Consider the following 17,500-nt stretch of genomic DNA (forward strand, 5'->3'; position numbering starts at 1 on the left):
TCTATCTCATACTGGAAGAGGAAACACTATAAATTGTAACACCACCTGCGAATGAGTCTATCTTTCGTGTGTCATTTTCTCGAAGGAATAAGAAAAGGAGAATATATCACATAAGATCAAGATTGACCGTCTTAAACGTGGTTTCTGGGAAGCTGAGCTCTGCAGTTACGTGTATATGTATATATATATATATATATATATATATATATATATATATATATATATATATATATATATATATATATATATATATACAGTATATATATACACGTGTATATATATATATATATATATATATATATATATATATATATATATATAAGCACTAATGGCACGGAAATAAAGTCGAAACTGGTCAGGACCTGCATCCCTTCTCCTAATTTTTCAGCTGCAGTGTCATGTGATAATTGATTGATATGTTAATTCTTACTGGCGTCGCAACGACGAGGTTATTGACGCCGTAACATTAAAAGGAATTGCAAAGGAAAAAGTCAGTTAAAAAGCTATAAATATGTTTATATAAAATCTGTCAGAGAACTACAGAGAACCCAAAAACCCACGAAATACCCATCCAACCTACACATCTATTTCAGATCAATTGCAAATTCCAAATTCTACAGAGTTCTGTCAAAATAAATAGATATTAAAAGTACTAAAACTCCATATATGGTAATAAATATTATATCAATTGGAGGTCAACTTTATGTACATAAAAATTTTATGAAGTAAAAGACTTGAAAACAAATGATATATACACTGACACATACTAACAGATACACAAACTCAAACATCATGACCAAACTAAGCTAAATTTTTTCAAGAAGACCTGCTTCTTGGAGGTAACTAAAAAGGCTATCCTCATTAAAATCTCTTCCTATAATGGCATCCACTTTAAGATCCATTCTTCCAACTACGTTAAAATGACGGTTCCTCGCTGACATTAAGCTGGGACATTCTACTATTAAATGTTTTACTGTGAGGAGAACAAGACAATCCTCACAAAATGGTTCAGGGTTATTTTTCATTAAAAACCCGTGAGTATAATCCGTGTGTTGCCGATCCGTAACCTACATAATAATGCAGTCTCTTTCCGACGGTCTTCTAACATATAAAGGTCTCTCATTTTATTATTGCTCTCTATTGTCCAATTCCAATTAAACTGCCAAACTGATTCTACGGTCTTTTTAATTTCAGGAATGTAGTCTGAGCAAGGAATTGCCATACTTCTTGGATTTTTTTTATGTACCTGACTTAGCCAGTTCATCAGCTCGTTTATTTCCAACAATACCAACATGTGAAGGAACCCAGCAGAAGTTAACTGCCTTCTGTTTTTGTTTTAATAAAAACAGCCACTCTGTTATTTATCATGTGATAAACGAATCATGTATTAATGTGTGTGTGTATATATATATATATACTTAATATATATTATATATATATATATAATATATATATATATATATATATATGTATAGCCTTTGGCGTGAATAACTTGGGTCCTAAAGTTTAGTTAATATTAAAAATAATCGTGCGAGCGATTCCAGCATTTGAATGTGATGTTCTTTTGTATACATAATGGGTATGGAAAATGCACCTGATCTGACGAAGGGAAAATTCCTCCAACTTGCTTTTGCAAGCGTGTGATGCGATGCGCACGAGGCAAATGGTAGAGAATTAAAATATCGGTGTGTCGTAATTGCTTTGTCTCACACGTTATTCTATTGCTTCCTTTTCGCTGTCTCAAATCTCGCAATCAAATATCTAAATTTCCATTTTTCTGTAAAGTAGCAAAAGAAACTATTTCCTCTAGCCAATTTAATGGTTGTATACAGAGATGCTTGAAGCTCTTGGAAATTCTTCGATAATTTTTTTTTACTGTTTTGGTAATAGTGGTAAACGCGCGATCTTAATATTTTTGTGGGAAAATTACAAGAGCATTCTCACTGAGTGCGGGATAGAGCAATGAAAACTTGAACGAGATTACCTTTCCCAGCGTCAGCTTGGATCCATTCTTTCGTATGGGAGCTTTGTGGGAATTCAGATTTCGTAAAGTTCCATTTACTGATGTTTTAAAGATTATAATGTACAATGTTTTCCAACAACGCACTTCATCTGCGTTCTGTAACATTTCCATCCCACCCCTCTCTCTTTTTCCTATTGAAATATCATATCGATGGCATATGCCCGAAAAGGAAAGCCAATTCTACATCAAAGTCGAAAGGGGAGGAATATGTTTTCGGTATCGATAACCACGCAACAACACGTCACGATGAGCGCTGCGTTACTTTGATTTGTGCTGATATAACTTATGAAGTGTCTACATGACTGATCATACGACTAAACATATCATTGCATGAACGCTTTAACTTCCTCTCACGTCATCGCTTGTTGACCTTCGACTTAGTGACAATTATACTTTGGCTGTGATTTTGGCTACTTATGGCAACAACTCGTGATATGAAATTTCTCTCTTAATTGCAGTTATGAAACTGGTAATCTCTCGTGTTGACTTAAATGACGTTGCCTTACGTTAAGGAGTCCCTCATGATTTACAAACGAAAATTTTGATTAAAGTAAAATAAGGGTTAGTTTGCGCTGATGTTTCCCATAAAATGCAATAGCGATTCTACCGGTCTGCTGATACCAATGCGCGATTGTTTAAGAGTTCAAGGGGCGACGCACAATGCATGCTAGATCTTTAGGAACCCTGCGCATGAATGACGTCACAGTATTGCCGGAACTCATTGGTCGAATCGATTGGCTAGCGGAGCCTTTCCCCTGCCCGGTTAAAGTCAAGAATAATGGTAATATTGCTTTTATTAAGACAACAAATGAATTAAGTTTCTCGGGAGCCTTATGTCGGTTATTAGTGATATACAGCGACATATGACTATAGAATTTTCCCCTCGCAATAAACTGCAGAATTGATCATATATCTCGTTTATGATGAAAGCTGATGTCGTCTGTTTAGGCTCCGCCCATATCCCACGGTGTCCAACAATATCAGCGGCGAGAAGAGCGGAATCGTCAGTTGCCGCAGAGCTCCCGCTTGTAGAGAGTGATCCCTTGTCATCGATCTAGTGCTACGCGATCTTGTGCAAAGCTACATAGCATATTCTACATATTTCTGGTAGTGTGACATTACAATCTCGTTTAACCGCCATGGCGCCACAAGCCCCAGATTCAGCTGTGAAAGATGATTTGCTTGACGATCTCACTCCCCAAGAGCAAGCAGAGCTTGTGGAAAGAGAGTTGAAAATTAACCTACGGGGTATCATCTCCAACCTGCGTAATCTGGACTGGTCGAAAGTTGTATGGAGAAACCTCATAATGTTTGCCCTGCTACACATATATTCTGTTTATGGGCTTTATTTGGCCCTTTTCCATGCAAAGTGGAGAACCATTTTCTTCAGTGTGGTTTTGTATTTCATGGCCGCCCTTGGCATTACTATGGGAGCCCACCGCCTTTGGTCACACCGTTCATTCAAGGCGCGCACACCCCTTCGCGTTGTTTTAGCCCTCTTTCAGACCATTGCCTTCCAGAATGACATCTACGAGTGGGCCCGAGACCACAGAGTTCATCATAAGTACAGCGAAACAGACGCTGACCCCCACAACGCACGTCGAGGATTCTTCTTCTCGCATATGGGATGGCTCATGTACCGTAAACACCCAGACGTCATTGCCAAGGGCAAAGGCCTCGACCTCTCCGATTTAGAAAACGATCCCGTCGTCATGCTGCAACGAAAATACTACCTGCCTGCTGTCGTCACTGCTTGCTTTGTGCTGCCAACTGCCATCCCCTGCATTTACTGGGGTGAGCATGTTGTGACCGCTCTCATGGTCGCCGGTTTCCTGAGGTATACGATAGTCTTGCACATCACCTGGTTTGTGAATTCCTTGGCTCACTGGGTTGGTAACAAACCCTACGACAAAAGCATTTACCCTTCACAAAACTCAGTTGTGGCCTATCTCGCCCTGGGCGAGGGATGGCATAATTACCATCACGTCTTTCCCTGGGATTATCGCACCGCCGAATTAGGTGGTCTCGTGAACTACAACATCACCTGCCTCGTCATCGACTTCTGCGCAAAAATTGGACAAGCTTACGACCTCAGGACTGTCACACCTGAGATGATTGGACGACGAGTCACTCGGACTGGCGACGGAACTTACGCTTCCATGACACAAAAAGCGAAGTGAGAGAGAGGACCCACATGCCTACCTTCCATTTATGTTTCATTCTCTCACCTGAAATCCATGAACGATTATTACTCACCCTTGCCAATGCACATCACTGAACAATAAGCGCACACAGGCCTGGCTCTTTGGTTACAGCTTCCAATCCCTCGTCCCATTTATATACAAAGAAAAGATAATCACCAACTTCTACCAATTTTAGAATTCTTTACAAATACGCCAACCTGAGTGGCATGATATTGGCTAAGGATTTGGGCTGTAACAAAGCAGTGAAATTTGTGTTTAGAACTTGATTTGTCGTTATTAATAAGTTCATGTACTTCTTACACATATATATCTTGTGTGCCTATATATTTACCTTGTTAGATATTTCTAATAGTTTTCACAACGAAAAGGCCCAAAAGGGAACGCCTTCAGCTACCCAGTTGTTCCTCTTGATTTTTACTGTACGGGATATATGTATGCAACGTATACACAGAATACGCGGTTGCATATTTCCCATAAATCTGTTCTTTGTTTAAAATACTAGAAATTTACAGGTCTTTTAATTTTGTATGACTCTAAGTGTATTGAATTAATGTGGACTTCTAAACTTTTTTCCTCACATATATTCAGTGTATCGGAAATTACCAGGTGCCCACAAACAGTTATATATCTCATTGATTCACTAATAAACGTAAGAGAAATTGTCTGGCATAAAGCGGAATTGGTTCTTCGTATTTCACAAACTTTATTGAAGTATAGAAGACTGGCCGGAAGTGAAGTGTGTGAAGGGTTAGTTGAACCTTTAGTATCAGCACTGCGCATCCCGCTTCGGTTGCCAATTTGAGATTTATGGAATGCTTCGTGCGCTCGTGTAAACAAATAGCAGGTGGATGGGTTTGGGGCAGGTTTTCTCACAAATGAACGCGCTCTCTATTACTTTCACTCTTGTCTCATTTCTTGAAGAGATTAAACCACAGTAAAAGAAAAAAAAAAAATAGAAACGCACGGAGACACTTTCTCTCACTCTCTCCTTACGCTTACATGGCTTAGATTTAAATTTTGTTTTTCCTAGTGACAAGTTTCGTTTTCATCATTGATCAGCATAAAGAGAATGTGAAATTATTGATAATATCCCTGATATTGATCGACTCAGTGCCAGGCACGCCGTTTTCCCATGTTTCTCGTTAAGCCTCATAGAACAAATCCAGAGAACCTCCACAACAGAAAAAAAAAAAAAATGACGTTTAATTTCTGTTATTGCGGTTATTCTTAGGAAGTATGAATATTCATGAACACGATGTACCCTCGAGTAATTAATTCTAAGGAGTTGAACGGCAGGTAAAAATGTTAAGGAAAGGTAGAAGATATTCCTTGTTTGGGAAGAACGAGCTTTTTCCTAAAGGTTTTCTCTGCTCTTAATACTTGCCACCTTAGGGGCCAAATTAGGTTTTTAATTAATGTTCCGACTTTTGGGGAAAAAACCTTTTTCTATTTTGTGCCAGAAATTTCAATTCACCTGTATATTATACAACACATGAACAAACTTATGGTTATCTTTTCGGCCATACGAACTCGTGGGCACACGTTTATGTTTGCTTTTTTAATTGTTGAATTTTGGTTTATATCTTATTTTAGAGGCCGTGACAGTATTTAATCAATTCAAGTATAAAGCTGTATGTCTTATCCTCCATGTTATAAAAAACACACACAATATATATATATATATAATAATATATATATATATATATATATATATATATATATATATATATATATATATCAAACATAAGTATATAGTGTGTGATTTAAGATAGTATATGTAAATGGTGGGTGCAAATGCTTTTTAAAGCACTTTCAAATTACTGAGGGAGTTTATTTTATTGATGTATTTTACATGTATAGTCTAGCTTGAAATTGTAATTTTGCAACTGGTATTAATGAACTAATATATATATATATATATACATATATATATATCTATATATATATATATTATATATATAGATTGGTTAAACGTAGGTGTTACGTCATTTATGCACATTAGATGGCACTCAGTTGGATCTATACATACTGCTGGGCACTAGAATATACTTAGAAATTTGTGCACTATTTACATGATGTTTTGTAGAAGTTATATCGTGAAGAAATTGTAGCTGGATAACATGTAACTGATTAGGAATGTTCCCGATTCCATCAGTACCAGGCTACTTCAGCTGTTGGTTTCTATAATAGGAAATATGGAGGAGGCATTTGTGAATTTGACGGAGTTAATTAAAGGATTAGTATTTAATTGTTATGGTTATGAAATTGGCTTCACGTCCCATATCCTTGTGGACAAGTGAATTGATCCTGTAGAGGCAGAAAATTGTGTAAAACACGTAGCTTTCTTGTCTCGCTTTCTTTCCTCTACGATAAATGCACCTAACCGTGGACGGAATGCCACCATAATTGCTCTGAATGTTGAGCAATCAGATCCTCTTAGAAAAGACCTGAACAGGCAGATGTGATTATGTTTATATACTGCTTGGAGTTTCCAACGTTACACGGCCATTGTTTGGCGTGTTTGTCAACGTATGCAAGTGGTAGCTAGTCTGTATTGTTTATGAAAATTGAAATTTTCTTTGCTACCTACACCAAAACCAAACTTGGTTTGGGGTTTAATTTGCTGATTGTTTTGATTTCCATAGGACTGAATTTGTATTTTAACGTGACTTTCAATATTGTTGACTACCTTGTAAAATCAGCTAATTTTATCAGAGCTTGTTCAGTTATAGAATTAAGTTGACGTTTTGAAAGAAAATATTATTTATCAAAGTAACGTTGAAAGATATTTTCAGCACAACATTGTTGTTATTTTACCACTGAAGTGATTTTGTTATGAAAGAAAATAAAATGAACTACATAGTTTTGACATATTTTTTTACAGCTTTTATATGTGAAAAGAAAACTTTAGAAACGTGAAAAATTATAGTTGAAAAAGTCAGTTTATTGCAGTCAGCCGCTAAAACATTCCATATTTTGAGGTTATTGTACACCAGCATTATCTGTAATCCCTGTCAACCTGAGCAAGTTATTCCTTGAGAAGGACTTTTCTCATCAGAGTTACTCTGTGTGACCATTCCTTGATTCGGTGGCTTGAGCTTTGGCTACTTCCCAAGCACATATGTATAGAAAAGACACCTTGACTTAATGTAAATCTAATCTTGTGAAAAATATAGTCCTTTTTCACAGTAAGTGAAAGTGAATGTGTCATGCTGATTTATTAAGTAGGAAAACCAAAGTCTTGCAATGAACTTAGTCCAATTTGCCGGTAACTCTTTAAAGCCCCTACCCCCCATTTATGCAGTGTACATCATTTTCACCTGAGAGTAGCTTTATTTCTTTGTCAAATATAAGATGACTTGTTGAGAACTATTTGCATGCTTATCAGTCAGTATATAGTTCGTACCTTGACGGTTTTGATTTGTTGAATGACTTCTCCGGACCTCTCATTTATCAGGTTAATGCTTGGTTTCGTATGTTAGCCTATATTAATCTTCTTGTACTTTGTCGATATATATATGTCATCATAATGCACTGCGATGTCCTTGATCATTGTTAAGGCGGCCGCATTTTTAAACCAGCGAAAGTGTTGGTAGACCACGGTATAAGTTGAAAGACAATAATTGAGGTTACACAAGCAAGGTCATCTGTGTATCCAGAAATGTCAATTTTCTTTGGAATCCATCTGATGTGTTTGAAAATACGGCCTTACCTGCGTGCAGTATATTTTGACGGTGGTCACCTGTATTTAATCCCCATCACCACCTGGTTTGGATATCTAGTGTAGTTAGTTTACCTCACGAATACAATTCTTGTCGTAGTCTAGATTGGAATTTGTCGTCTGCTTCGTCCTCATCTTCTCTATCATCTTCACTCGAGACTTGACCCCGTGTCATTTCTAAAAGGTCAGATTTGTTCGAGAACCGCTCAGTCATGAGCGCAGTGATATGGTTTTGTAGCCATGTGGATTGGAGAAGATGAATTGGATCAGATCAAAATGTTTTTGTTTGTGTTTTTATGTTTGTCTGACTATTTGGTTGTGAGTTGAATGTGAAAAAGATGTTGAAATTAGCTTTATTCTAGTAAAAGACACGGGGCGTTATGTTAAGTAAGTGCGCCTTTTTTTCCATTTATTTTTTGTTCTGTATAAATAACCTTCTGTGATATGTGCCACAATGCAACTGCCTCATGAGGGGCTATTACTGTGCCTGTCAAATTCTCTCTCTCTCTCTCTCTCTCTCTCTCTCTCTCTCTCTCTCTCTCTCTCTCTCTCTCTCTCTCTCTCTCTCTCTCTCTCTCTTTCGTCGCAAGTATTAATGCCTCAGCTTTTCTATCCAGAAGTTAGAAAGTGACAGCAGACAATATGCTGTAATTCTTTGCTTGTTTTTGGTTGCACCAGTAAGTGAAAACTTTCCTCAGGGTTAGACTCCTCACGTCCATCCTCCCTTGTCTTTCTTCCTTTGTCTGGTATATATTCATTCTGTCAGGGTGAGGCCTGCATGGGTCGGATCAGGATTCATTTCGTCCCGTCGGCTTCTGCTTCCCGAGACGGAGAGGAAAAGAGAGAAAATCTTGTCTTAGGCAGTCACATAGGCCATACCTCTTCAAAAGGAGGCATTCACAATATGTAGATAGGCTAATGTATATCCTGACCATTGATTGTAAGACTAATTATTTAGGCGAGACAAAAGAGGAAATCAGTTTTTTTTTCTTTTTTTTCCCTGAATTCATTAGGACAGATGTTGTCAAGGCAAAACGCAACAACAAAAAAGTCCCTCAAGTGTACTTCGTAAAAAGCAAAATAAAGAGTGAAGAAATTTTGTAATCCGATCGTCAGTTGTAATAGCATTATTTTTTAATACGAAATTATACATTTTTGAATCTACTTATATATATATAATGCAGAAATTGCTAGTCTTCCTTGGTAATGATTAAAAAACATATGGTCATCAATAAAGATAAGACCGATTTTTGGATTTTCTTCTATACCTCCTGAAAATGTAATTATGGTAAAGCAACAAACCTAAACTTGTTCCAACAGAAGTACAAACCGACGCTTTCATAGATGGATCACTTGTCGCCATAGCGTGCTCAATCGGCTTTCTGACTCATTTAAACAAGTTCCCAGATTGACTTCTGACCTTAGATGTGGGTAGGTCGCCCATTTTGCTCGCAGGCACAGATCTGTAGTTTGTCTGTCTACGTAATTTTCGTCTCTCATAGTTGAGATTTAATCATGTCAGGTTTTGAGCTCATTGTTCGTTTTCTCCACAGCCTTACACTCCTCCAGTAGGCCTGTGCTTTAGATTTGTGCAATATATAGTTTTTTTTTTCTCTGCTTGACCCAGCCACGTGGTGACCTCCCCTGTGTGACCTAGTGCATTGTGTATCGTCCATGTGTGTTTTGTGTGTTGTTTGTTTTTTTTTTTTTTTTTTCAGAGGGCTACATGGGGGTTTCATCGTTTTGTAAGCAAGCAATCCTTGTAGTTATTCATGTCTCCCTGATTTCGGTAGAATTGCCTTCTCTTTGTTGTCATGTCAGACAAGATGAATGTGTGAGGTCGCTCACCCCAGTGGTCTAGGGAACCAGCCCTTAGCTCAGCGGCGTTGTTGGTATGGTATTAGCGTCCCACCTCGGTGGTCGCGGATTCGATTCTCGGCCATTCCATTGAGGAGTGAGAGATGTGTATTTCTGGTGATAGAAGTTCACTCTCGACGTGGTTCGGAAGTCACGAAAAGCCGTTGGTCCCGTTGCTGAATAACCACCACTGGTTCCATGCAATGTAAAAGCACCATACAAACAAACAGCCCTTAGCCCTTCTTGCCCTTCAGTGTTCCCATCTTTACCGCCTGCGACAGACAGATGGAGAGGGTACGGCAACCTAGGGATACACCTTTGGGAATGTTTGAGATTCCAATATGGCAACCTACCTGAGTTTCCTGTTGCCCCCCCCCCCCACCCCCCCCCCCCCCTCTTCCACCTAACTTCAATGAGTGGATTGGTGGAAGAGCAGTCTAGCCCTATAATTGTTCAAGACTGTGCTGATCCCTGCTCTCCCCGCCCCACTCTCACCGAGTATCGGTCTGGTCGTACACCAAGTGGATACAATCAGCAAGATACCTGGATTATTGGCTGATCCTAGCCATTGAAGGTGGAACTCCACAAGGACCCTGGGGCTAGTGGTCAATTTAACCAAGTCAGACTTCTCCCCCCAAAAAAGAACAACAAGTACCTGGGGATGAGAAATGAAACAATAATGGCAAAGCTTTCAAATCAAATGAGAGGATCAGAAACTTAGTGAAAGTTTCCAAGCCTTTTGTCAGCCCACCAAACAGTGGAACAATGACAAGTCATGCTATGGCACCTGGTCTTCTTATAGGAGTTATAGAAAGATCCTTGGGGGAAAGGCCTGCATCAAGTACCCCAAGTGGCAGCTGAAAACAACCTGACGGACAACAGTCCCACCGTACCAAGTACAGCTGACGGACAGGGTTTTAGAGGACTTGTGTTGGTTGAGATACCCCAAGAATCACCTGCAGGGAGTGCCAATCAGCCACCCACTACCCAATAGGTTGGTATTCTCCAATATATCCCAAAGGGGGTGGGGTGCACACCTGGAACGACGTTCATTTCACATATGTGGGGTCCCATGACAAAGGAGAACCACCATTCAAATGCCAGGGAATGTCCACCATCATCAAACTACAAGAAGAAATCCCCCTTGAAAAGCTTGGGGTTGTCTGAGTTAGAAGTAACCAAGGTCTTAATCTTCCTGAGAAATGCCTCATTTGTACCCCTCAAGCAGGCAACAAATAATGATCTAACACTGGGAACTGCTTTCCTCTCTGCTCTAGTACTGGCAAAGAGGGTGGGAGAAATACATTGCCTTCCTGTAGAAGGGTAGTCCTCTGCCTTGTTAGAATAGTACATTCCAAACTTTGTGGCCAAGACACCAACCCTGCAGTTCCAGGCCTAAGGTTCGAGTGTTTCTCCTTTCAATCACTGAAAGACTGTAGGAGGAGATAAGGATGAGATGGTTCTATGCCCTTTCAGAACCTCGAGACAATATCTGACATCGCCTTAGAGACCAGATTGCAGAAGACTTCATCAGCACTTGCCAGGAGAAAAGACAGATGGGAGTATTGCCCTCAGTCAGGATATGCCCTGGCCCACAAGACTTGGGACACTTTTACCCAGGGGACAGTGGTAGTAGCTCAATAGGCGATTTGTTGGCAGCAAAAGCCATAGGATAGGTTCCACCAGCAACAGCGTCTGCCTTTGTGACATCCCCCACACCCCACCTCAAGGTGTGGTTAGCACAGAATGACTTGGACTTGTTTTTCTTCGGCGATGGCCTAAGATATATATATATACTTTGCTTTGAAAGTATGAGTAGGGCACCATTGGACATCCAGGGCATGTCCACCTCACACTCCAGATTGATCAGTCCTCCCACTGACTGGTGAGTCTCAATCTGAAGCGTAGGTTTGTATTCCTGTCAGAACAAATACCACATTCAAAGTGAATATTTTTCATTTTTCCTAGGATATGAATCTCTGCTTTCGTAAGGTAAGATTTACCCTTCTCTAACTCTCTTTTTTTTTTATATCTCTGTCATGGAGATGGGCGGGCCGCTAATGGGCTGATTTACAAAACAAATAACCTCTCCATATGTCAGATCAAAGGTTTATATGCCCAATGGGCATTTGGTTTTATAAGTCGGCAGACAGTCCCATCAAGTCATGATGCTTAGTGCTCCATCTGTGAAGTGTAGGTTTGTGTCCTAGAAAAAATACAAATAACTTTGAATTTGGTATTTTGTTAAGATACAATGAAGAACATACTTTGAGAAATATTTTTAAGCAGGAAAGCGATAGACGTGAAGCGTAGTCAGCATCAACCATAATGAGTATTTCCACGAGACCTGCACGTGAAGTCGTTCCTAGAATTGTGAATAGGTGGAAGTTTGAAACCAAGAGAATTAAAGGCAAAAGTAGAAGCATTTTGAGGAAGGGTCTTTATACACAACATTTTAAGACTGCAGTCTACCTTACACAACTTATATTGCAACTAAAGTTAATTTAGATTGTAATTAACCTTACTCATAAAATTATACAGTGTTCCTCTGTATTCGCAGGGTGTGTACCAGACCCTGCAAAAAGTTGAAACTCCTATAAAAACATAAAACGGCCTATTTTGTTAGTTACAACTCAAGAAAAACCCACTAAAAATATTTATACCTGGTTATTTTATTAGCTTTATCACAAAAAAGTGCATTTTATGGTGAAAATGCTAAAAAAAAAACAAGAATTTGTGAATATTTCCCACAGAAAAAAGTACTGCAAATAATGGGTAGATCCACAGGGAAATCCGTGAGTATGTAAGTCCACTAATATTGGGGAGTCCACTGTACACAATGATATTGATAGGCGATGGAATTTGTCCGTTGCCAATTTTTATAGCAATAAAGGACATTTTCAGCCACATTCCATGCTTGGTTTTCACTTTCTGCTTTCTTAGTACAATAATAAGATTATCATATTTCCATGTGAATCACATTGATGATTTACCCCTATTTATGACCAGTATAGATTTTGATTTTAGTTCCTCATTGGATGAGTGGCTTGCGTACTCGCCTATCAGTCTGGTATCCATGTGTTCGCTCCCTGCTGGGTATCCATGTGTTCGCTCCCTGCTGGTACCAATGCGAAACAAGAAGAATTTATTTCTGGTGATTAGAAATTCATTTCTCGATATAATGTGGTTCGGATCCCACAATAAGCTGTAGGTCCCGTCGCTAAGTAACCAGTTGGTTCCTAGGCACGCGAAAAAAAATATAATCCTTCCGGCCAGCCCTAGGAGAGCTGTTAATCAGCTCAGTGGTCTGTTAGACTAAGATATACTTAACTTAATTTGAAAAGAAGAAAGTAACAATTCGCAAAACTGTTCAAACTCTCATGGGCTTCATTTTGCCAGTGCATGTAGGATTTTTTTTTTTTTTTTTTTTTACATGGAAGATATACTTCATAATCTGAGTTTTCTTATATTGTTGGTACCAACGGAAAAACTGAACATAAGGGAAAAACATGAGAATATTATGATTTCAGTGAATCTTTGTCCTGTTGATCAAGATTTAGAAAGACTGCCCATCATTTAATTGAGCGGGAGTTCTGAAGATCGTCGCACCGGAAAGGCAACTTTTTCACAGCAGCCTGTGGATTGGGAACATCCATTCTTGAATGATTTTGCATCATTTATTACCTTGAAAGTTGCCCCGTAGCAGGGTAGGGCCGTCAGTGGACTTCATGCGGTGCACTGTAAGCATTGCTTAAGGTTCTTTGCAGCGTCCCTTCGGCCCCTAGCTGCAACCACTTTCGTTCCTTTTACTGTACGTCCTTTCATGTTCTCTTTCTTAATCTTGCTTTCCACCCTCTCCTAATACTTGATTCATAGTGCAACTGCTTTGAGGTTTTCCTTCTGTTACACCTTTCAAACCTTTTACTGTCAATTTCCATTTCAACGGTGAATGACCTCATACGTCCCAGTGCTTGGCCATTAACCTAAATTCTGTATTCAATTCTATTCAATAGGAAAATTTCACTTTATTCTGCTACCTTTTATGGAGTTCCGACGGGTGTTCAGATAAGAAGAATGCTAACAAATTCTTTCGTCCTTACAACTGAAATTTTATTTGGGTTCGTAACAGTTATTCAACATGATTCAATTTATAATGGCACCCACATAAGAAAGTAAGGGTGCGTTCACACGGTCGAACAACGTCCGACGGACAAACATTGTTACCAATTAACAATTGCTTACCAGAGTTTGCCTTGTGAGCAGAGTAAGAACAGTGATATACAACTTCAACTGGTACCACAGTTTGTTGCCAGATCTACTTCCTTCGTTTCAACGCTTTTGACGTCATCCTGCTTCGCCTTTGATATGGCAACAATGTTTGTCCGTCGGGCATTGTTCGACCGTGTGAACGCACCTTAAGGGTCAACAGTTGTTGCTACTTTGTCGTCTCAATAACAGTCGGAGACTTGATCCGCGCTATAATGAACTTGCTCTCTTTACACCGGGATAAGTGTTTGTGCGCACCTGGCAACAGCATTCAAGGCTTCCTTCCCCATTAGGCTGAGTGTTCCAATATGGGTGATACCTGTCCAAGAAGCATTTCCAGGTTTTCCTGCTTACATTGACCCTCCAGAGTCGCTCAAGTTCTCTGGTAGTACTGGAACCTCATCGTGATCAAGAATACAGCCCATATTATTCTGTTAAAGTTTTTCATCCAGATCATAAGTATACTTACTCCCACAGGGGATAGTGCCATCAGTGCACCTCACGGGATGCACTGTAGTCATTACCTCAGGTTCTTTGCAGCGTCACAACTGCCCCTAGCTACAACCCCTTTCATCTCTTTTATTGTACCTCCATTCACATTCTGTTCCCTTCATCCTCCTGTCCACCCTCTCCTAACAACTTTCATTGTGTAACCAGAAGGCTTTCCTCCTGTTACACATTTAAAAACAATTTACTCCCAATTTCCCTTACAGCGCTGAATGACATCTTAGTTCCCAGTGCTTGGTCTTTGGTCTAGATCTTCTATTCCATTTCCATGAATGTACTTGCAGGAACTCTATTGTCAAATTGTACTGACAACATTATTTGACTAAGTGCAATCTGTTGCCAAAATTTCAGTTAGGGCCAGGGGCCATCTTAGCATAGGTGACTGGTTCGTCTTTCGTCCACCACTTTCTGAAATAAATTCAGGTGCTCTTAAGGAGTTACTTAGAAAGAAATATACAAGTTCAAATTTAGTCTAAATGTCTACAGAACTGCAAGGATGATAAAATTTGGTAGGCAGGTGAAGATGAGGCTTGTTGATTTGTATAGGTTTGCTGAGTATACTGAAATCAGAAATACCCCGATGAGTCAGTTATCCTAGTAATGATCCAGTGAACACATAACCAGATAACCAGCAGGCTATCTGTACATTGTTGTTGTATAAGAGAAAGAATTTGTAGTTTTGAAGAGGTTTGAGAACGCCTGCAACTACAAAGAAGTAACCATGTCTTCGAACATCAGAGAACGTTGAAAGAATCTCCCATACCTGTTGGGTCAAAAATAGAACGTTTCTTCCTTCTGACAGACTACAGTGGGTGGTGTATTAACCAATCTCTGAATTTTTCCATTCTGGGCTTTAGTTGGGTCATCCTTGTCGCCACATGGTACAGAAGTATTCCCTTTGCCTGAGTCAACATCACTTGATTCATCTTTAGAGGTGGAACTTTCCCCTGCATAATTCCTTTCCTCTTATTTTACCTTTCTGAATCTTGCACCCACCTGGCTGAGTTGTTATCACTTTCTCATTAAAGCCCCTATCGCATGAGTTGTTGCACTCGTCAAAGGACCTCCAAATTATTATTCTTTTGAAAACGGATGGCATTGCTCATGCTGCCATGCCCTCATCTTAGAGTTTGTTTTTTGACCTGTAAAAGGAAGTATTATAAGCTTAATTAGTGTGGCCACCATGAAGATCCTGAAAAGCAAACACACCCTTCTAAACCCTTTACGAGAAACTATTATTAGTCCACAAAGGACGATACCCAAACTTCTTTTATGACAGCTAGAGGTAATGCTTTTTTTAAGAAATTAGAACAAAGCTGAAAAGGAAATTTGGGATTTCATTTATGGTCAACAACACATGCCCTTTATTTTGACTTGACTATCGAAGAGTTGTTCAGAGCATCATCGAAACCAACATTTCACAAGATCAGACAGCATACTTTAGGTCTTAGCTATGGTAGTTAGCTCAGCTTAGACATTCAAAATGAGGAGAGTAAAATGGTAAATTTTTAAAATAATTCGTATGTTTCCTATACAAACCTGAAGTTCTTTAAAGTATTTAGCTTGGGAATGCACGCTCGAATGGCTGTTTAACTTCCAGGCAAGGCTGTTAACTACTGTTGGTATGCTCTCCACTTTGCCTTCCAGCCATGGTGCCAAAGCAAGGGATAGCTGTGGGCTGATCTAAATGTTTAGAAGTTCAGCTGTAGTATATATTAGGAAAATATAAATTACTTTTAAATTTGCTATTCGTACCTACACAAATGCAAGCCTTCGTTCTACATAGGAGACTTACCAACCGGTGGGAGGAGTGTGGCTATTCACTGAACCCGTTGGTTGGTTCTACCCACCTGGTAGGTAGAACTTTCCTGGTCTGGAAGAGCAGAGGAATGCGTCCCGCACCTCTAGCTTGTTGAACATATGTGATGTTGCAACAGCCAGATTTCTGGGCGCAAAGTATTGAGTTTGTTTTCGTTACCAGGTGATGGTTGAAAGAACCAGAATGTGTATAAACAATAAAACATTCTATTACAAAACCAACAGATTTGTTTCGTTGCCTATCCCTCTTTCACCTTATCCAGAGACGGGGTTGCGGGGAATTACATTCAGCTATTCTACTTGTGCGCATACAACTCTAACCGGTGTAGCTGGATGGACACCAATCTCTTTGTGGAGATTTACTGAAAAATACAATTATTTTTTTTCAGTCTGTACACAGGATTCTTTCCTGGTAATGTCCCCTTTTCTTTTGGGATCATAAATAGATTACCAACACTTCACAATTTAGTGGATTTGTTTCTTTTTCCGTTTACATTTAATGACCAAATGACACATTGTTAAGCTCATTATTTCGTGGATTTGATCGTAGTCATATTTGTTTTAATGGATACCATCACAAACAGCGCAGACCCTAGAAATCCTCCCACCAATGCACATCTGTACCAAGATTTTAACCATATCCCCTCACGAACTTTTTTTAACCGTTCTACAGTATAGGAATCGGACCAATTGATAAATGAACTGTAGCCATTGAAAATAATATGATGAAGTTTTGAAGGGTAGTACCGTATATTATTATCTTAAAGCTCTCTAACTACAAGAAGCTTAAATGCATGGAACTCCACTGTAGTAGGCGCCAATGCCATCACCACCTATTCAGATGAGGTGATGCCAGTCATCACCTGCTAGCTGATGGCCAAATCGCCTAACTCTTAAGCCTGTCACTCTCCCATCACCACCTTTCCAGTGAGTGAGGAAGGTAGTCATCAGCAAGTAACAAGGGACCACGTTGTCAGGTAATGCAATTGAAAACCCTGGGGCCATGTCAAGGTGGCGTTCACCACTTTCAAAACTCATCGGCTCCCAGCAAGACAATTGAGTGTGTTTAGCTTACAAACTGGCAAGATACATTACACTATCTAT

At 39.4% G+C, this 17,500-nt stretch overlaps 1 protein-coding gene and 1 long non-coding RNA gene across 3 annotated transcripts in view; both read left to right on the forward strand.

The window, feature by feature from the left end:
• Positions 1 to 1,344, forward strand: part of LOC135217065 (uncharacterized) — a 57,666-nt gene extending 56,322 nt beyond the window's left edge. For both annotated transcript variants that reach the window (XR_010315031.1, XR_010315030.1), the window contains exon 4: positions 1,195 to 1,344. This is a non-coding gene — a long non-coding RNA (uncharacterized LOC135217065). The remainder of the gene's footprint in view (positions 1 to 1,194) is intronic.
• Positions 1,345 to 3,007: 1,663 nt separating this feature from the next.
• Positions 3,008 to 8,527, forward strand: LOC135217443 (acyl-CoA Delta-9 desaturase-like). Its single transcript, XM_064253312.1, has one exon. It carries the CDS (start codon positions 3,163 to 3,165, stop codon positions 4,201 to 4,203), a length of 1,041 nt encoding a protein of 346 aa, XP_064109382.1. The 5' UTR covers positions 3,008 to 3,162; the 3' UTR covers positions 4,204 to 8,527.
• Positions 8,528 to 17,500: the final 8,973 nt, after the last annotated feature.

The sequence above is a fragment of the Macrobrachium nipponense genome, chromosome 7, assembly GCF_015104395.2.
Source record: "Macrobrachium nipponense isolate FS-2020 chromosome 7, ASM1510439v2, whole genome shotgun sequence".
Lineage (NCBI taxonomy): Eukaryota > Metazoa > Arthropoda > Malacostraca > Decapoda > Palaemonidae > Macrobrachium > Macrobrachium nipponense.